The sequence below is a fragment of the Bombina bombina genome, chromosome 8 (assembly GCF_027579735.1).
Source record: "Bombina bombina isolate aBomBom1 chromosome 8, aBomBom1.pri, whole genome shotgun sequence".
Taxonomy (NCBI): domain Eukaryota; kingdom Metazoa; phylum Chordata; class Amphibia; order Anura; family Bombinatoridae; genus Bombina; species Bombina bombina.
This window is the reverse complement of record NC_069506.1, coordinates 20,005,752-20,028,834: the sequence shown is the minus strand read 5'-3', so window position 1 is coordinate 20,028,834 and position 23,083 is coordinate 20,005,752. Positions and strand designations below refer to the sequence as shown.

Below are 23,083 nucleotides of genomic sequence, written 5' to 3'. Positions count from 1 at the left end.
AGATACTGTATATGTATGGCATATATACGAAGACGTGTATAAGCAAGTGATAAACCCCACAATAGAGATGTATACAACAAATGGTAATAGTGATAATGTATATGCAAAAAACAAAGGGCAAAGGGGAATATGTACATATGGCACATAAAAACAGAAAAAGGATATCAAAGCAGTACAATATATATCATCTTATACATGTATGCGTGTAATGGGGTAATTGGTCAAGTACAATATGTACACAAACCATATTTTTACTCGTGTATCTGAAGGGTTTGTAGCTCACTCTCACAAGTCTCATATTATACTATCTCATGAGTAAACTGCATTGTTACACAAACAAAAGTATCGGTTCATAAGATATTAAAATACTGCCTTAACCAGAGCAAGAACAGAGCAGGTATAGTATGAGACCACTATTCTCCCTATACAAAATACACATTCAATAATTGCGCATACGCTGGAGCATATACATACAAGTAACTAAGGAAAAATGATAAGGTTATGTATATTCAATCAACCAAGTGCTGCAAACTCTCAAGCCACACACCAGGACACCGCAGGGCACAAAGTGAAAAGTACTTTCACTCCCAATAGTTAATAAGATCATACTCAGCATTTAGACCCTGTGGTATCCTAGTGCACAGCTTGAAAATCCACAGCAGTTCTCTCTTTTCCAAAAGTCTTTGTCTATCACCCCCTCTTTTTGGATGTGTGACTTTGCCAATGGCTGGCCATCTAAAGCTAGTAGGGTATTTGTTATGGTTTTGTACAAAATGTTGTACCAGGGGAGAAGATGACTTTCCAACATTGATCATGGAAAGATGTTCCGTGATACGTGATCTTATGTCACGTGTAGTGAGTCCTACATATTGGACCTTACAAACCTCACAGGTGACGAGGTAAATGAGAAAGGTGGATGTGCAGTTTAGGCAGTAATTAATGTCATATTGGTGACTGTAGATGTAAAAGAGTCTGATATGATAATGTAATTGCATGCTTTACAGCTCGTACTCACACATCTCTCTACTAGTTAGCCAAGAACTAGTGACTCTCTTGGGATTTTTAAGTACAGTGGGGAAAGGATAATTGCCTAAGGATTTATTCCTCCTATAGGAACATCTAACCCCTTTCTCTGTACAGCCCACCAACTTATAATCAGCAACAAGGAGTTTGAAATGTTTCTTGACTATATTACAGATTTGATTGTATTCTGTACTGTAATCTGTAACAAAAGTTACACCTTGGTTTGTCATAGAGGAATCCCTGGATCGTTCATACAACAGATCCTTTCTGTCTAGAGCCTGTACCTCTCGGTTGGCTCTTTGAATCACATGTTTGGGATAACCTCTACTCTTTAGCCGGTTTATCATATCCTGATTTTGTTTTTTATTCGTATTCTGTTTTGAGCAGTTTCTTTTGTCCCTTATCATCTGCCCCTTGGCAATTGCATAGGGTACATGTCGAGGGTGGCAGCTACTGGCGTGGAGAATTGAGTTACCTGAAATAGGTTTTCTGTATATATTCATCTCAACACAACCATCCTTGTCACCCTCCAATGTAATGTCCAGACACACAGAATGAGCTGGAGCATACTTTTGCAGTTAATCACACAGTCATAGTAAAATATGTACCTAGCTAATTGATGGTATATTTATTTATTTGTAGGCATGTGCATTTTTTTGTAATTCAGCCTTCGTTATAGAAACTGCGTACAGCAACATTGTGTTATTTTTGGTGCCAGATTTATTAGAGTAAAAGTGAAACTAAGCAAAAATCTAGATTTGCAGAAAGATTTGTGTTGCACGTTTACCCTAAAAAAAATAACAGAATGCGTCTGTACTGCAACATGCAACATAAATTCCTGCTAGTTTGCATTTTAGCATATACAGCCCTTACCTAACATTTTATAAAAACCAACAATATATTTTTATTTGCAGTCATTTCTTGTGCATGACAAACATTTCTCACCTTCAAAATTCCTAAAATAGGAGAGTAGATCAATATGTCTTAATCCTTATTGGGTTGTCCTGGCTTTACATTACTGCAGTGTTGTTCTATATTGTTGTAAGTGTGCAGATGCAAACATTTCAAGTGCATAATGTTAATCTTTTCTAACTTACAGGACCCTTTGGGGCCAATTTAAGATGCTCCGTATCAGCCCCAATGCCCCAGGAGTTAAGAAGCAGCAGTCTTAAGACCACTGCTCCCTAACTCGTCCGCCTCCTCTGAGGCTACGTATAGCAATCAACTCAAAAAGTCTCCCTTTTATTTGAAAGACAAATGTCCCATCCAGTGTGAATCAATTAAAATATAACTTTTATCAAGCAATTGTAAAAAACAAACAATTACAGACCTGGATCGAGTTCTTAGTGACAGTACTGTGTACTCTAGTAAATACCTCCGATTCCCACTGTGGCTTCACTAGACGCGTTTCGCCGAAGCTTTCTCAATAGTGACTATTGAGAAAGCTTCGGCGAAACGCGTCTAGTAACGCCACAGTGGGAATCGGAGGTATTTACTAGAGTACACAGTACTGTCACTAAGAACTCGATCCAGGTCTGTAATTGTTTGTTTTTTACAATTGCTTAATAAAAGTTATATTTTAATTGATTCACACTGTATGGGACATTTGTCTTTCAAATAAAAGGGAGACTTTTTGAGTTGACCGCTGAAAATTGTATTAACACGCCAAACTTTTTGATATATTTTGCTGATTGATAACCAACACCTATGTGAGTGAGATATAGGTGAGGTCCTTGTTATCATACATTGTGCTGATTTTTAAGGGTTGAGCACTGGTGTGTTATACACGCTGCTATACCGGAGATCTCTTTGTTTTTTCTACGTATAGCAATCAGCCCGATCACATACGATCGGGTTGTTCAACATCCCCTGCTAGGGGCCAGAACTGCTTATGCAATGACAAATGCTGACAGCGTATGCTACAGCGGATCATGTCCGTCCGCACCATTGTAAATCTACCCTTTTGTGTGAGTTGTTGAAAAGTGTTTATAAATGAAGCAAAGGTAATATTGTGCAGTCATCAATATGTGATGAAAAAAAAATCCCTAAGGATAATATTAGTACTTTGGGAGAATGTGCTCCATCTTACTCACCGTTATAAAGTGGTGTTGGGAGATTAAACTGGGAAGAGTTGTGACAATGACAATGTCCCTTGCTCTGGTCACACAGTAAAAATGACCACTCAAAGAACCATAAAAAAAATCATGATTGGCGATGGGTGACACAAAATAGATGAGTCCACAGTTGTGTCATAGGGTACAGTACAGTCAGTTTTAGTGGATGTTTTGGACATGATGGTAACAATGAATACACAGAAAGTTGACTACAGAGAAGAAAAGACATTAGATGGTAAGTTACCTGGAACGTTAAAGAAAAAAAAATCTTGTTGCTATGGATGACTCTAGGACACACCACTATCCTGAATCAAAAACACAATCCAAGCAGTGAAAGCACCACAGCTCTCCTGAGAACTTGCACATCCAAGCCAGTGCTGGCAAGGTTAGGGAATTGGTGTTTTGGGATGGGGAGAGAATTTGACTTTTTGCCTTCCAGCAGCATGGTCTGCCCAAAATAAAGTGACTACTATGCCAACTTGATTTAAACAATTACACACGTTAAAGTTGTGCAGTTGCTTTATTTGTTTCTATTTTTTGATTTATGTTTGCACTAGTTGATTTGTAAACAAATCACATGTATTTCGTCTTATTTTGAATTCAAGTTTCAAGACACCCCTGCACCATCTTTTTATCACTTGTTAGGATTTACGCATTTTTGGTTAAACACATAGGTAAAACCTCAGATCTGAGCCACTTACATTTAACTTCTAAACCGGTTTAAAGCAACCTGGAATATATCCACCTGTGCATTGTAATCCATTGTTTTTATATTAGAGTGTGTAAGCACGCTCCTAGCATTTTATGTATTAGATTTTTATGCGTTAGATACATTATTTGTTAGAATTGTTTCAAAGTGAATTTTTAATTGTTTCAAAGTGTAACATGGATCCATGATAAATTGTTGTATATATTAAATTGTACCAACCTTTTAATCACATGTATTAAACCATATTATTATATACTTATTGTTACCTTTGGTATTTGACTATCTGCCCATAGACCCTGCCTACGATTGTTTGGTGCTCGGATATCCAACTCTTTAACCCCTTAACAACTGAGGACGTGCAGGGTACGTCCTCAGAAAAAAGGCAGTTAATGCCTGAGAACGTACCCTGCACGTCCTCAGTGTGGAAAGCAGCTGGAAGCGATCCTGCTCGCTTCCAGCTGCTTTCCGGTTATTGCAGTGATGCCTCGATATGGAGGCATCCTGCAATAACCTTTTTAAGTCATCCGGTGCGGAGATCGGTGGCTACCTGCGTTGGTGGGTGGGAGCCGGACCGTGAGGCGGGTGGCGGCCATCGATGGCCATGTGGATCTGAAGGGGGGCGGGATCGTGGGCGGGGGTGGCTGGGGGCGCGCACGGGCGCGCGCGCATGCACGGGAGGGTGGGGGCGGGTGCGTGCACGGGGAGGGAGCGGGTGGGAACCGCTACACTGCAGAAAATGGGGAAATAAAAAATATAATAAAAAATAAAATTTAAACAATCAGCAAGGTGGTGGGGGTTTGTCTGTGGGGGGTGGGGGGGGGGGAAGCTACACTACAGAAAAAAACAAAAAACCCCCAAAAAAAGCACTTTTTATTGTAAACTGGGTACTGGCAGACAGCTGCCAGTACCCAAGATGGCCCCCAATAAGGCAGAGGGGAGGGTTAGAGAGCGGTTTTGGGGGGGATCAGGGAGGTTTGGGGCTAAGGGGGGGATCCTACACAGTAGCATATGTAAATATGCTAAAAAAAAATTCATTTTTTTTTAAAAACCCTTTTATTTTAGTACTGGCAGACTTTCTGCCAGTACTTAAGATGGCGGGGACAATTGTGGGGTGGGGGAGGGAAGGGAGCTGTTTGGGAGGGATCAGGGGGTGGGATGTGTCAGATGGGAGGCTGATCTCTACACTAAAGCTAAAATTAACCCTGCAAGCTCACTACAAACTCCCTAATTAACCCTTTCACTGCTAGCCATAATACACGTGTGAGGCGCAACAGGATTTAGTGGCCTTCTAATTACCAGAAAGCAACGCCAAAGTCATATATGTCTGCTATTTCTGAACAAAGGGGATCCCAGACAAGCATTTACAACCATTTGTGCCATAATTGCACAAGCTGTTTGTAAATGATTTCAGTGAGAAACCTAAAATTGTGAAAAATTTTACGTTTTTTTTAATTTGATCGCATTTGGCGGTGAAATGGTGGCATGAAATATACCAAAATGTGCCTAGATCAATACTTGGGGTTGTCTACTACACTACACTAAAGCTAAAATTAACCCTACAAGCTCCCTAAAAGCTCCCTAATTAACCCCTTAACTGCTGGGCATGATACACTTGTGGTGCGCAGTGGCATTTAGCGGCCTTCTAATTACCAAAAAGCAACGCCAAAGCCATATATGTGTGCTATTTCTGAACAAAGGGGATCCCAGAGAAGAATTTACAACCATTTATGCCATAATTGCACAAGCTGTTTGTAAATGATTTCAGTGAGAAACCTAAAGTTTGTGAAAAAATTTGTGAAAAAGTGAACAATTTTTTGTATTTGATCGCATTTGGCGGTGAAATGGTGGTATGAAATATACCAAAATTGGCCTAGATCAATACTTTGGGATGTCTACTAAAAAAAAATATATACATGTCAAGGGATATTCAGGGATTCCTGAAAGATATCAGTGTTCTAATGTAACTAGCGCTAATTTTGGAAAAAAATGGTTTGGAAATAGCAAAGTGCTACTTGTATTTATGGCCCTATAACTTGCAAAAAAAGCAAAGAACATGTAAACATTGGGTATTTCTAAACTCAGGACAAAATTTAGAAACTATTTAGCATGGGTGTTTTTTTGGTGGTTTTAGATATGTAACAGATTTTGGGGGTCAAAGTTAGAAAAAGTGTGTTTTTTTCCATTTTTTCCTCATATTTTATAATTTTTTTTATAGTAAATTATAAGATATGATGAAAATAATGGTATCTTTAGAAAGTCCATTTAATGGCGAGAAAAACGGTATATAATATGTGTGGGTACAGTAAATGAGTAAGAAGAAAATTACAGCTAAACACAAACACCGCAAAAATGTAAAAATAGCCTTGGTCCCAAACGGACAGAAAATGGAAAAGTGCTCTGGTCACTAAGGGGTTAATCAAAATAAAGTGACTACTATGCCAACTTGATTTAAATATTGTGTAACTTAATTAAATAAAAGAGTTGTAACAAGTTGTTCTACCATAATAATGTTCCTGTGCCCCGGCCCTTTGTGGTCATGGCTGTTATTGCTGGAACAAGTTTTGTGAGCGATGATGAACTTATGGTGGCTGTTAATGAGGGGATGGACAGACAAGAACAAACAGTTGTTTTGGAAACATAAAAATTAGACATGTGCAGCCGTGAAATATTTGGTTCAGCCAAATCTTCCGTAATGATTATTCAGGGAAATTATTTTTTTGGGTGCACTTTTCGATACTCTCTTCATTTTAAATTAAACGAATACTGAATATTCGTAGAACATTTACATTAACCTGTAGCTTTATAATTACCTTTAGTGTGCTGGTCTTATTCTTCACAGAGCTCCACCCACGACAAACAGGATTACTTTAGAGACCTGTAATGCTCGTGGGATATCTCACTATCAGACCAAACTTGGCCAGTAGTCTTCTTATCCTGGCGTCAATTGGAATGATAGGAAACATACCAGAGCAGAGTAAGTTAGTGAAATGATGTAAGCAGTACTCACAGTAGGAAGGACAGTCCTTCACGGTAATAAGATGAAGACAGAGAATGGTCAAGACAGGCAGAGTCTTGCAACAGGAAGGCAATCCAGCAGTAAAGCAGTTCAGGGGTAGACCAATAGAATAACCAGGAACAGGCAGGAGTCAGACAGTAGAATGGTCAGACAGGCAGAGTTCAGCAATGATATATCAATCCAGTACTTTAGGGGTTAAGCAAGCAGAGTAGTCAGACAGGCAGTGTTCATTAACGTTATAGCAATCCAGTAATATAGTACACAGCACCCAGGAGCACAAAAAGTAACAACTTTACTTGCATGCAAGCACTGCAGGTACTTACATAGGCGCCGATTCGCACCAAGCAGCTCAAAGGGATCGGCTTCAGAGGGAAAGAGTGCGGCGATGACGTCAGGAACTGCCGCATCCCTGGCAACAGCCAGAGCAGACACCACCACGTTCCTGGCAACAGCCAGAGCGGTGTGACAAGACCATCCTGGAGTAATTTTGAGATCATCAAACTACTTTAGAAGTAATTTGCACATCATCAGACATCATCAGGCTTGTAAAGTCATCAGCTAAGATAACACATTCTGGGTGATGACTTCAGAATGATTAGCAGATTATCTTACTGATTACTACAGAATGATTAGCAGTTTACCTTACTGATTACTTCACAAGCATGAACAGCCAGTGAATAACTCTAGACTCATCTCATTTAAATATTTTGGCCTGTGGGCAAACTTCAGGATGGCTTCTGATGACTAGTCTGGAGTCATCGGTTATTTCAGAATGACTCCTGGAAGATCATCCTTTTTTACTAGAGCAGCCAGGCTCATAGGACTTCTGCTTTAGTGCAGGCCCTGGAAGCCGCCGTGCTAAGCCTCTAATTAGCAGGGTCTGGGCTCCGTGAAGAAGAGGGTTAGTGCGTCTCTAAGTATTTAACCATTTAAAGGAAGCAAATGAATAGTGATTCATTTTGTCAGTATTTATTAGTTTTCGTTAAATTTCAGGGTGTATTTGTGACAAAACCAAATTCACATGACTGCAAATTGTGTTAAAAAATATTTCATGGATCTAAGTGTTTTGTTTATATGACAGGATTAGGATTTATTGATATATCATTGTTTTATTGCTCAATTTAAATTACTTTTCAAATCTAGCAGAAGGAGGTGTTTCACATTTTTTAACTTTTTAATGAAAAAAAATCCCTTAATGGGACTTTAAACAATAAATAATTGCTAGATAGAATGATGCATTCAAAGAAAAGATTAGTCTGAGAATAACATGCAGATGTATTTTTAAAGCTTCATTAGTTTAAATATTGATGAAATAAGTGTAAAGTTTTAGTGTTTATAAAACAAGGGGAGTTGCCATGTTGTAACTTAGGTTACCTTCTCTGTTGTGGCCAATTAGAGACAGTTATAAATAGGTCACTAGAGTGTGCAGCCAATGGCTGTGTGGAATACAACAGTGTTCTGCACTTCCATTTCTAGCAGGAACTGAAACGCTCACAATTTCAGAATAGAATTATAGGAAAATGGGGCAAAATAAATATTGAAAGTATATTGCCATTTTTTAAATTTATACAGTTTATCATTTTATATTATCATCTCAAACAGGCCGATTTATCAAGCTCTGAATGCCCCTTGTTTCCGCTGCTCCATAAACTTGTCCGTCTGCTCTGAGGCCGCGTACAGAAATCAACCCGATCGAATACGATCAGGTTGATTGACACTGCCTGCTAGCGGCCAATTGGCCACGAATCTGCAGGGGGCGTCATTGCACCAGCAGTTCACAAGACCTGCTGGTGCTATGATAAATGCCGACAGCGTATGCTGTCAGCATTTATCGATGTGCAGCGGACATGATACACTACATCGTATCATGTCAGCTCGCAAAATGATAAATATACCCCAAAGTGTTTAATTTCCCTATGAGCTTTATTACAGTCATACTTCCCACTGTGAAACTGATTGATCAGCGAAAGAAAATCCCTAGGATTTACTGCTGATGTGACACATGTTTTCTTGTGGGGTCTATTTGCCTTCAGTTGTATTAAACAAACAAAAGAGAAAGCGATTTAGATACAGTGTTATGAACATCAGATTTAAGAGGATATTTTCAATATTTTACAAATGAATTGATAAATTAGAATATTTTCTCATTTATAATAAATATGAGGCCTTTAATTAAAACTTTATTTTGTTAAGGAAGACATTTTTGTGCTATCATTTTAATGTGTGGATAAACATGTATGTTATCAGTTTTGAAACAATAAAATGTAAGTACCATAATATAATGTTTTACGTTTTTATAACATTAAATTGATATTTGTGCAGCTAAATTAAGTCCTTTACATGGTTGGACGTCCATCTCTGGCACCTATTGGCAATGCCCAACTTGTGCCCAATGTTTTTTTTAGAGGTCAATGAGATAGAAAACACTACAAAACAATATATAATGTGAATGAACAACCACTTTATTAAACATATTTTTTGTATGTAACATTTCTACAAACACTGCAGCTACAGAATGCTGAAGACACGTGCATGCTCCTGAGCTCCTATCAGTCTACCCAGGTTTATTCTTCAACAAAGATACAGAGAGAATGAAGTATATTTAATCATAGAGGAATTATGGAAATATTTTTAAAACGTCACAAAATTGTCTAAATCATAAAAGTAAAAAAGGCTTTTAGTGGCTCTTTCTTCCTATGTAGATTGATCCATACAGTAACTCATTATTATGCATTTGTCACTCGTTCAGGGATATAATGGTAAACCCTTAAGTCTCTAAGGTGTCAGTAGCCATAAATGTAAATGGCAGACCCTTTATTACATATCTGTAGCTCTAGTAAGACTAATAAATAGTTAAATGAGGGCAAATGGGGTATATAAATAAGAAAATAAAAAGCAGCACTTTATCTATGTTTTTAACACCTTTGTGCATCACTGATTCAAACATAACATACTATAACAAATTAGAGCATGTCGTTTTTGCATTAAAGTTTGGCAAGCTTGACAAGGTGCATGGACCCTCACAGCATATGTGCGTATGCCACTGAAAGACAGCAATGATTTTTACTAGAAGCATTTTTATTAAAATGCTTCTATTTAAAACTGAAATGCAATTCTGCACATTTTAATTATGACTTTCTATTCCTTTAAGTGATATATTTTTTCAATAAAAAATGTAAATAAACATCCAAATAATATAAAAAAAAAACTAAAACAAAACAGAAATTTACCTTCTGATGAATATGGTTCAATCCTGCGTAATTTTGTATCTTAGGTTTGTGTATGAATTATGGATTTTAGGTACAATTATTTATCATACATCATTAAGTATAGAATCATTTGAGAAATGATCCTTTTGATTACATTTTACTAACTGCATCTGGTGTGGCTGGTGCATGTTGGCTAAGCTGGGGTTGGTAGACGTGCCAGCCCAGGCTTTTATCTGTAAATGAGAAGTGTGGTCAGCAGTCTCTGTGATATTGATAACAGTCTAACCGACTCAGCAGTAAGATAACGTATGATTTCACAATAAATGTGTGGGGGTTCCTTGCTACTAAGTGCACAACGTAGTAGCCTAGGTACCCTTAGGCACAACTTATGCAGACACAACAAAGCACTTTCTACCTATTTGTGCCCAGTTGGGCATAAATTCTACTTTTGACTTTCTATCCCTATAGCTCTTTGTTTGTATACACTGACTGACAATATATTAAAGGGATAGGAAACTCCCATAATTTCATTCATGATTTGTATAGAACATTTAATTTTAAACAACTTTCAAATTTACTTTTATTATCAAATTTGCTTCATTCTCTAGTATAAGGTACTTCTTGTAGAAAGCTCTTTTATTTGAATCAATCGCTCGCCATTTTTACCTTACATTGGAACCCACGACAAAAAAATTTTTGGCTAAGAAGTTATGTTTTCACCTCTTAGCCAATAGCCGTGCGGTAAATCCGGCTACCATGGGCGCCAAGCCAGATTTACTGCACGGCTATTGGCTAAAAGGTGATAACGTCACCTCTTAGCCAAATTTTTTTTTTGCCGTGGGCTGCTGTACAAGGTAAAAACAGCGATCGATTGAATCAAATAAAGGAGCTTTCTACATGAAGTAGTCCCCTTTATTTGTTTCAATAGTAAATCCTAGCGTTTGTAAAACGCTAGGATTTACTTTTAATTTAATTGTAAAGTATCACCATATTGTTAACATACATCTTTTTTAAGAAACTGACAACAAGAGTTAATCCCAGTCTGCACTCAGGGGTTTGCAGAGATTTAACCTCTGTGCACAGTTGGGGGTAAAATGGTTGGAGTTTTTTGAGTAACTTCTACTTTTGGTAAAGAGACAACACGACAAACCGCAGATGCAAGGGCTTATTTCAAGGTGCCTCTTAGCAAGGACACACAGTCATAATTAACATACTGTTCCCTGTAAATTCCCCAGAAGTCTAAGACATATCCTGTGTTTTATACATTTCTCAGAGTACAAGTTAGCATCTCAGCATACAGTATCAGATTGTGGCACTTTTTACCTTTAAGACTTTGGATCCAATGATCTAAACCTCTCCATATCAGACGTGATTTTTCACGCTAACCCTCACAGCGGCTGTCTCCTATTGAAAATAATGGAGCTCGCTGTAAAAGTAAATTAGCTCTGTGGAGTGAAGTTAGCAGTGAGCAGGGGGGCACTTTAGAAATTAAATCCTGCAGCCAATATAAATCACATTACGCTGCTTTCTGCGTATAGCCTCTTACATTCGCCTATATTTTCATATACATGTGTTTGTCTATTAGGGTTATAAGTATTTCTAGTGTTTTAAAAAAAACTTCTCAACTTTTAGTTTGCGAGAAAAAACTGTGAGATTGGTAGAGCAAAAATCTTTACAGAATTACGCTGGGATTAGAGAGACAATTTCATATACGCCTATGGTACGCCCATGTTCAGACCATTTTATAAAAAAACATAAATTATGCTTTGTATTTTGTACCTATAAGTATGAATTTCTATGTTTTTTTGCACATTCAGTGCACTTAAATTACTATTTACACTGTACATACTTAATACAATTTATTCCTATGTAATTTCCATACATATTGTAAATTTGTGATAATATATACGATTTTTGGTGAACAACTTTGTTACGATTTTTGAGTGACCTTCATAATACAATTTTTTTCCTGAGTATTTTTGTGTGAATGGTTCAATTATTTGTTTTGTAAGATTTATAAATTACAAAATTCTAATGGGCACTCTTGTAATGTCCGTATCTTCTTCCCATACGAAAATGTACTATACGCCCCATAGCGAGACTGATAAACAGTGTCTTTAGATAATTCCACCAGGGACAGTACTAGAGAGTCTTGAATAATCTCACCAGCCCAGAGACCTTTAGTTCTTGAGCCCTTTTAACCCTTTCACCACCTCCAATGTGTAAATTATCAGATTTTGTTAATATATATCAGATCATTATTTCCAGGGATCTCGTTTATTTGTGCAAACTTTATACATTCTCCCAGGCTTCCTTATTTATCTGCTCTTAGAACATTTTTATCCCTTATTTATCTGCTCTTAGAACATTTTTATCCCTTATTTATCTGCTCTTAGAACTTCTTTATCCCTTATTTATCTGCTCTTAGAACATTTTTATCCCTTATTTATCTGCTCTTAGAACATTTTTATCCCTTATTTATCTGCTCTTCGAACATTTTTATTCCTTATTTATCTGCTCTTAGAACATTTTTATCCCTTATTTATCTGCTCTTAGAACATTTTTATCCCTTATTTATCTGCTCTTAGAACATTTTTATTCCTTATTTATCTGCTCTTAGAACATTTTTATCCTTTATTTATCTACTCTTAGAACATTTTTATCCCTTATTTATCTGCTCTTAGAACTTTTTTATCCCTTATTTATCTGCTCTTAGAACATTTTTATCCCTTATTTATCTGCGCTTAGAATATTTTTATCCCTTATTTATCTGCTCTTAGAACATTTTTATCCCTTATTTATCTGCTCTTAGAATATTTTTATCCCTTATTTATCTGCTCTTAGAACATTTTTATCCCTTATTTATCTGCTCTTAGAACATTTTTATCCCTTATTTATCTGCTCTTAGAACATTTTTATCCCTTATTTATCTGCTCTTAGAACATTTTTTATTCCTTATTCATCTGCTCTTAGCACTTTTTTATCCCTTATTTATCTGCTCTTAGAACATTTTTATCCCTTATTTATCTGCTCTTAGAACATTTTTATCCCTTATTTATCTGCTCTTAGACCATTTTTATCCCTTATTTATCTGCTCTTAGAACTTCTTTATCCCTTATTTATCTGCTCTTAGAACATTTTAAATCCCTTATTTATCTGCTCTTAGAACTTCTTTATCCCTTATTTATCTGCTCTTAGAACATTTTTATCCCTTATTTATCTGCTCTTAGAACATTATTATCCCTTATTTATCTGCTCTTGGAACATTTTTATCCCTTATTAATCCGCTCTTAGACCATTTTTATCCCTTATTTATCTGCTCTTAGAACTTTTTTATCCCTTATTTATCTGCTCTTAGAACATTTTTATCCCTTATTTATCTGCTCTTGGAACATTTTTATCCCTTATTTATCTGCTCTTAGAACATTTTTATCCCTTATTTATCTGCTCTTAGAACATTTTTATTCCTTATTTATCTGCTCTTAGAACATTTTTATCCCTTATTTATCTGCTCTTAGAACATTTTTATTCCTTATTTATCTGCTCTTGGAACATTTTTATCCCTTATTAATCCGCTCTTAGAACTTTTTTATCCCTTATTTATCTGCTTTGTATCCCTTATTTATCTGCTCTTAGAACATTTGTATCCCTTATTTATCTGCTCTTAGATAATTTTTGTTCCTTATTTATCTGCTCTTAGAACTTCTTTATCCCTTATTTATCTGCTCTTAGAACATTTTTATCCCTTATTTATCTGCTCTTAGAACATTATTATCCCTTATTTATCTGCTCTTGGAACATTTTTATCCCTTATTAATCCGCTCTTAGACCATTTTTATCCCTTATTTATCTGCTCTTAGAACTTTTTTATCCCTTATTTATCTGCTCTTAGAACATTTTTATCCCTTATTTATCTGCTCTTGGAACATTTTTATCCCTTATTTATCTGCTCTTAGAACATTTTTATCCCTTATTTATCTGCTCTTAGAACATTTTTATTCCTTATTTATCTGCTCTTAGAACATTTTTAGCCCTTATTTATCTGCTCTTAGAACATTTTTATTCCTTATTTATCTGCTCTTGGAACATTTTTATCCCTTATTAATCCGCTCTTAGAACTTTTTTATCCCTTATTTATCTGCTTTGTATCCCTTATTTATCTGCTCTTAGAACATTTGTATCCCTTATTTATCTGCTCTTAGATAATTTTTGTTCCTTATTTATCTGCTCTTAGAACTTTTTTATCCCTTATTTATCTGCTCTTAGAACATTTTATCCCTTATTTATCTGCTCTTAGAACATTTTTATCCCTTATTTATCTGCTCTAAGAAAATTTTTATCCCTTATTCATCTGCTCTTAGAACATTTTTATCCCTTATTTATCTGCTCATAGAACATTTTTATCCCTTATTTATCTGCTCATAGAACATTTTTATTCCTTATTTATCTGCTCTTAGAACTTTTTTATCCCTTATTTATCTGCTCTTAGAACATTTTTATCCCTTATTTATCTGCTCTTAGAACATTTTTATCCCTTATTTATCTGCTCTAAGAACATTTTTATCCCTTATTTATCTGCTCTTAGAACATTTTTATCGCTTATTTATCTGGTCTAAGAACATTTTTATCCCTTATTTATCTGCTCATAGAACATTTTTATCCCTTATTTATCTGCTCATAGAACATTTGTATCCCTTATTTATCTGCTCTTAGAACATTTTTATCCCTTATTTATCTGCTCTTAGAACATTTTTATCCCTTATTTATCTGCTCTAAGAACATTTTTATCCCTTATTTATCTGCTCTTAGAACATTTTTATCCCTTATTTATCTGCTCTAAGAACATTTTTATCCCTTATTTATCTGCTCATAGAACATTTTTATCCCTTATTTATCTGCTCTTAGAACATTTTTATCCCTTATTTATCTGCTCTAAGAACATTTTTATCCCTTATTTATCTGCTCTTAGAACATTTTTATCCCTTATTTATCTGCTCTTAGAACATTTTTATCCCTTATTTATCTGCGCTTAGAATATTTTTATCCCTTATTTATCTGCTCTTAGAACATTTTTATCCCTTATTTATCTGCTCTTAGAATATTTTTATCCCTTATTTATCTGCTCTTAGAACATTTTTATCCCTTATTTATCTGCTCTTAGAACATTTTTATCCCTTATTTATCTGCTCTTAGAACATTTTTATCCCTTATTTATCTGCTCTTAGAACATTTTTTATTCCTTATTCATCTGCTCTTAGCACTTTTTTATCCCTTATTTATCTGCTCTTAGAACATTTTTATCCCTTATTTATCTGCTCTTAGAACATTTTTATCCCTTATTTATCTGCTCTTAGACCATTTTTATCCCTTATTTATCTGCTCTTAGAACTTCTTTATCCCTTATTTATCTGCTCTTAGAACATTTTAAATCCCTTATTTATCTGCTCTTAGAACTTCTTTATCCCTTATTTATCTGCTCTTAGAACATTTTTATCCCTTATTTATCTGCTCTTAGAACATTATTATCCCTTATTTATCTGCTCTTGGAACATTTTTATCCCTTATTAATCCACTCTTAGACCATTTTTATCCCTTATTTATCTGCTCTTAGAACTTTTTTATCCCTTATTTATCTGCTCTTAGAACATTTTTATCCCTTATTTATCTGCTCTTGGAACATTTTTATCCCTTATTTATCTGCTCTTAGAACATTTTTATCCCTTATTTATCTGCTCTTAGAACATTTTTATTCCTTATTTATCTGCTCTTAGAACATTTTTATCCCTTATTTATCTGCTCTTAGAACATTTTTATTCCTTATTTATCTACTCTTGGAACATTTTTATCCCTTATTAATCCGCTCTTAGAACTTTTTTTATCCCTTATTTATCTGCTTTGTATCCCTTATTTATCTGCTCTTAGAACATTTGTATCCCTTATTTATCTGCTCTTAGATAATTTTTGTTCCTTATTTATCTGCTCTTAGAACTTTTTTATCCCTTATTTATCTGCTCTTAGAACATTTTATCCCTTATTTATCTGCTCTTAGAACATTTTTATCCCTTATTTATCTGCTCTAAGAAAATTTTTATCCCTTATTCATCTGCTCTTAGAACATTTTTATCCCTTATTTATCTGCTCATAGAACATTTTTATCCCTTATTTATCTGCTCATAGAACATTTTTATTCCTTATTTATCTGCTCTTAGAACTTTTTTATCCCTTATTTATCTGCTCTTAGAACTTTTTTATCCCTTATTTATCTGCTCTTAGAACATTTTTATCCCTTATTTATCTGCTCTAAGAACATTTTTATCCCTTATTTATCTGCTCTTAGAACATTTTTATCGCTTATTTATCTGCTCTAAGAACATTTTTATCCCTTATTTATCTGCTCTTAGAACATTTTTATCCCTTATTTATCTGCTCTAAGAACATTTTTATCCCTTATTTATCTGCTCATAGAACATTTTTATCCCTTATTTATCTGCTCTTAGAACATTTTTATCCCTTATTTATCTGCTCTAAGAACATTTTTATCCCTTATTTATCTGCTCTTAGAACATTTTTATCCCTTATTTATCTGCTCTTAGAACATTTTTATCCCTTATTTATCTGCTCTTAGAACATTTTTATCCCTTATTTTTTACAACATGTAAATACTAAATCCAATTTTTTTTCTTTCATGATTCAGACAAAGCAGCAATTTTAAACAACTTTCTAATTTTCTCCTATTATCATTTTTTCTTCGTTCACTTATCTTTATTTGAAAAGCAAGCATGTAAACTTAAGAGCCAGCCCATTTTTGGTTCAGCACCTGGGTTGCGCTTACTGATTGGCGGCCAAATGTAGCCACCAATCAGCAAGCGCTATCCAGGGTACTGAACCAAAAATGGTCTGGTTTCTTAGCTTAGATTCCTGATTTTCAAATAAAGATTGCAAGAGAACCAGGACAACTTGATAATAGGAGAAAATAAGAAAGTTGCTTAAAATTGCTACTCTATCTGAATCATGAAAGAAAAAAGTTGGGTTTAGCATCCCTTTAATACTGTACTCTTGTACTCTTATTTAGTTAATAATGTCATGTACCTGAGTTTATTGTCTTTACTCCCACTGTGCCTTAAATAAGAAATAGAATTCACAGATTTGCAGTTGTTGAATGTAATAAAAGGGGCGGCATGAAACCCAACATTTATCATTCATAATTCAGATAGAGCTTGTGATTTTAAACAACTTTCCAATTTACTTCTATTATCAAATTTGCTCTGTTCTCTTTGTATCATTTGTTGAAAAAGCATACCTAGCTAGGCTCGGGAGCTGGGAGCTAACTGCTGATTGGTGGCTGCACATATATGCCTCTTGTCATTGGCTTACAGATGTGTTCAGCTAACTCCCTATAGTGCATTGTTCTTCCTTCAATAAAGGATACCAAGAAAATGAAGCAAAATTGATAATCTATTAAAACTGCTGCTCTATCTCTATGATGACTTTAGTGTCTCTTTAAAAGGGATAGGAAAGTCTACATGAAACGTGCATGATTCAGATAGAGCATGTTATTTTAAGATACTTTTAAATTCACTTCAATTTTTAAATGTGCTTTGTTCTCTTGGAATCAGTTGTTGAAAATTAATATGCACATATCCTACACTAGTGAGAGCTAGCAGGTGATTGGTGCCTGCACACCTTTGTTTCTTGTGATTGGCTGATTAGATGTGTCAGATATCTCTCAGTAGTGAATTGCTGTTCCTTCAGCAAAGGATATCAAGGGAATGAAGCAGATTTAATAATAGGAGTAAATTGGAAAGTTGTTAAAAATCGTATGTTTTGTCTGAATCCTGAAAGAAATTAAAAAAACAGGTTTTCATGTCCCTTTAAGTCTGTAGTGCCCAGAGCTCAGTGGTTTCTCCTGGCAGGGGAAGGGTTACCCTCTCCCTGCTGAGCTGGTAGCAGTAACTTCACATGTTGTTTAACAAGTTAGGGATCCAGTTACATATAAACACAGAGCACAGGTTTCTAGTCACATCAATCAGTGTTACCCTATAAAATAACAGCAAAGTGAGGAGAGTTAACCTGCTTCCTTCATAACCCCCCCCCCCACACCCCAACCAAGAATCCCTCACTGTCTGAGGCTATTTTAAGCTCTCTTGTTTGAACTTCCAGGGCCCCAGAGTCCTGCAAAAGGAACAGACCTGACTGGGACTCAGAGATAAGGGACTCTGATTTGGAAATTTTCGGCTGAAATAACAAAAAAGTGAAGGAGCTGGAAAATATGCAATAAAAACACTCCCCCACTACCAAAAACACTAATACAGGGACACCTTATACCAAACTAGTAATAGAGACCTGCTCACCTCTCACCTTGTCAGACCACCACCGCCCTCCTCCCCTTAAGCCCTCTCCTGTTGTGAGTGAGGGCAAATCGTGAGCTAATTAAGCTAAGCAAACTAGTGAAGGGGAAAATTATACAGGGACAAAAAGAAAAATGAGCAGATAAGATACATTCTGCAACAAGTAGTTAACAATTAACTGGACAATATATCATGACAGAAAAGCCACAGGAATCTTGTTTATTCAGTGTGGTTAATACAATTTTTCTTTTATTTGGCAAAACAATTTAATTTTAAATTTTAAAAAACTTAACCTTACCTTGAAAAAAAAACAACCTAACATTACTTACAAAAAAAAACTAACTACAAAAAACAACAACCTACAATTACAAAACAGAACAAACAAATTACCAGAAATAAAAAGAATTATGCCTATTCTAAAACCCCACTGAAAAAAAAAACAAAATAAAAAATGCTAACACTAAACAACAAATACATTTGAGCAGAGTTAGCCTTTGAGTGGGAGCGTTAATTACCGCTCCACTCATAATCTACCCCTATATGTATAAAATTGTGACTAACATTTTGCAAATACAAACAGAAAGAGAAGCAGTTTGCCAGGAATGAGCAACAGCGCAGTGGTTTGTTCTATGGCCCAGTTACCACCTGGGAGTAGCTTCTTTTATCCCAATTGTGTTTTTTTTACAGAGGTAAACTTTCCTAAAGTATATAAGTCTGATCCCACCTAACGCCAGTCCAGCCACGTAATTCCAGGCAATTCTCCTCTGAACAAGGAAACCAGACTTGGACTCCTTGCTAAATGTGCTTAGAGGAATAGGGCTGCATCTCACTGACAAGGCCCGAAGAAGGCTGAAACGATCGTCAGGGTTTGCCTGATATTTCAGGGCTGGACTGACTTTACTAGGCGGGATCAGACTGATATACTTCAGGAAAGATCTCCTCTGTGAAAAGCACAATTGGGCTAAAAAAGGCTGCTCCTAGGTGGCAACTCTCCGTAGAACAAGCTACTGAGCCGCTGTTCGTTCCTAGTAGAGCGCTTCTCTTTCTGTATGCATTTGAATTATGACCCTGGTAAAGTCTCCCTAAGGGTAATGGGGGAAACCAGATGTGGACTCCTTGCCCCTTGCCCAATGTGCTTAGAGGAATATGGCTGCACCTCACTAATGAGACCCAAAGAATGCCAAAAGGATTGTCTGGGGTTGCCATGTTTGTTTAAAGGATGATTTCCTGGTATTCTGGGGCTGAACTGACCTTACTAGGCGGGATCAGACTGATATACTTCAGGAACGTTCTTCTTTGTGAAAAGCACATCTGAGCTAAAAGAGGCTGCTCCTATTTGGTAACTCTCCACAAAACAAGCTACTTAGCTGCCATTCATTCCTGGTAGAGCTCTTCTTTTTCTCTATGCATTTAAATTATGACCCTTGGAAAGTCTCCCTAAGGGTGATAGGGAAACCAGATGTGGACTCCTTGCCCAATATGCTTAGTGGAATAGGGCTACACCTCACTGATGAGGTCCAAAGAAGGCCAAATCGATCATCTGGGGTTGCCATGTTACTTCTTCAGAGGAGGATTGCCTGGCATTTCAGGGCTGGACTGACCTTACTGGGTGGGATAAGACTGACATACTTCAGGAAAGTTCTCCTTTGTGAAAAGCACAAAAGAGGCTGCTACTAACACATGCAGAAAGCTAAAAGAGGCTGCTACTAGGTGATAACAAGGTATTGAGCTGTTGTTCGTTCCTGGTAGAGTGATTCTAATTCTGTATGCATTCCAATTTTGCAAATACTGCTGCCATATAGTGTTCAAAACACGTGAACACTCCTGAGACTATCCCAGTATGCCCTTAAAGGGCAAGTCAACCCAAAAATGATTTTAACTTATTTAAATTAAGTCATTAATGGTGTTTAAAGCAAACCGTAGCCCAATTTCGATCTAAATATACATTGCTAGTAAAAATACTTGCTTTTCCTCCTCCGGCCATTTTGAAATGGCCGCCTGACCCATTCTTTCCCTGACGTCACCTAAACATAATTTCCAGCTTCACACAGCTCTGCTGCAAATAACAACCGCTATGCTACTGAGCAGTATTTTTTGTATCCTTACTTAAAATGCCCCCCTTGATGAAAACGGTGCATGCATGACACACGTTGACATGCAGGATCAATACTTATCCCTTAGTTGAAGCTGGAAATTATGTTTGGGTGACATCAGAGAAAGGAGGGGTCCGGAGGCCATTACAAAACGGCCGGAGGAGGAAAAGTAAGTCTTTTTACTAGCAATGTATATTTAGATCGAAATTGGGCTACGGTTTGCTTTAAACATCTTTAATGACTTAATTTAAATAAGTAAAAAAATATTTTTGGGTTGACTTGCCCTTTAAGGAGCCGATACCAAGCTAAAGATGTAAATATGATACTAAATGTAAACTAGAAAGTAATTTTTAACTCGTTAACTCTGAATTATAAAAGTGAAATGACCTATTATGGGATAGATTACGTGTGGCACACTAACAGTTGGGCGCGAGTAATAAGGGGTTTATCTCAGTTCTTTGCATGTGCAGGAAGTACCGCATATATTATATGTTGAAAGTCAACACATTTGCTTGAGCGCAATTGAATTTATTGTGTGTCAGGATAGCGCAACTTCTGAGCTTTGGTTAACTGTTACGCGAGTCAAAAAAGTTGCACAAAACACATCTAAAATACATTACACAGTACAGTTACACTCATAATAACCCCATCTAATAAACATACATTACACAGTACAGTTACACTCATAATAACACTGTCTAATAAATATACATTACACAGTACAGTTACACTTGTAATAACACTATCTAATAAATATACCTTACACAGTACAGTTACACTCATAATAACACCATCTAATAAACATACATTACACAGTACAGTTACACTCATAATAACACTATCTAATAAATATACATTACACAGTACAGTTACACTCATAATAACACCATCTAATAAATATACATTACACAGTACAGTTAGACACATATTAACACTGTCTAATAAATATACATTACACAGTACAGTTACACACATAATAACACTGTCTAATAAACATACATTACACAGTACAGTTAGACACATGATAACACTGTCTAATAAATATACATTACACAGTACAGTTACACTCATAATAACACTATCTAATAAATATACCTTACACAGTACAGTTACACTCAAAATAACACTATCTAATAAATATACATTACACAGTACAGTTACACTCAAAATAACACTATCTAATAAACATACATTACACAGTACAGTTACACTCATATTAACACTATCTAATAAATATACATTACACAGTACAGTTACACTCATATTAACACTGTCTAATAAATATACATTACACAGTACAGTTACACTCATATTAACACTGTCTAATAAATATACATTACACAGTACAGTTAGACACATAATAACACCTTCTAATAAATATACATTACACAGTACAGTTCACACATAATAACACTATATAATAAATATACATTACACAGTACAGTTAGACACATAATAACACTATCTAATAAATATACATTACACAGTACAGTTGCACTCAAAATAACACTATCTAATAAACATACATTACACAGTACAGTTACACTCATATTAACACTGTCTAATAAATATACATTACACAGTACAGTTACACACATATTAACACTATCCAATAAATATACATTACACAGTACAGTTACACACATAATAACACTATCTAATAAATATACATTACACAGTACAGTTACACTCATAATAACACTGTCTAATAAATATACATTACACAGTACAGTTACACTCATAATAACACTGTCTAATAAATATACATTACACAGTACAGTTAGACACATAATAACACCATCTAATAAATATACATTACACAGTACAGTTCACACATAATAACACTATATAATAAATATACATTACACAGTACAGTTAGACACATAATAACACTATCTAATAAATATACATTACACAGTACAGTTACACTCATAATAACACTATCTAATAAATATACATTACACAGTACAGTTACACACATAATAACACTATCTAATAAATATACCTTACACAGTACAGTTACACTCAAAATAACACTATCTAATAAATATACATTACACAGTACAGTTACACTCAAAGTAACACTATCTAATAAACATACATTACACAGTACAGTTACACTCATATTAACACTATCTAATAAATATACATTACACAGTACAGTTACACTCAAAATAACACTATCTAATAAACATACATTACACAGTACAGTTACACTCATATTAACACTGTCTAATAAATATACATTACACAGTACAGTTACACACATATTAACACTATCTAATAAATATACATTACACAGTACAGTTACACACATAATAACACTATCTAATAAATATACATTACACAGTACAGTTACACTCATAATAACACTGTCTAATAAATATACATTACACAGTACAGTTACACTCATAATAACACTGTCTAATAAATATACATTACACAGTACAGTTAGACACATAATAACACCATCTAATAAATATACATTACACAGTACAGTTCACACATAATAACACTATATAATAAATATACATTACACAGTACAGTTAGACACATAATAACACTGTCTAA

General features: G+C 35.3%; 1 protein-coding gene across 1 annotated transcript in view; it reads right to left on the bottom strand.

Moving 5' to 3' along the window:
- The window catches only part of ETV2 (ETS variant transcription factor 2), a 50,771-nt gene extending 49,401 nt beyond the window's left edge, over positions 1–1,370 (bottom strand). The window contains exon 1 of the mRNA XM_053690906.1: positions 1,125–1,370. Coding sequence (XP_053546881.1) covers positions 1,125–1,370 — 246 coding nt within the window. The remainder of the gene's footprint in view (positions 1–1,124) is intronic.
- Between the last annotated feature and the right edge of the window lie 21,713 nt (positions 1,371–23,083).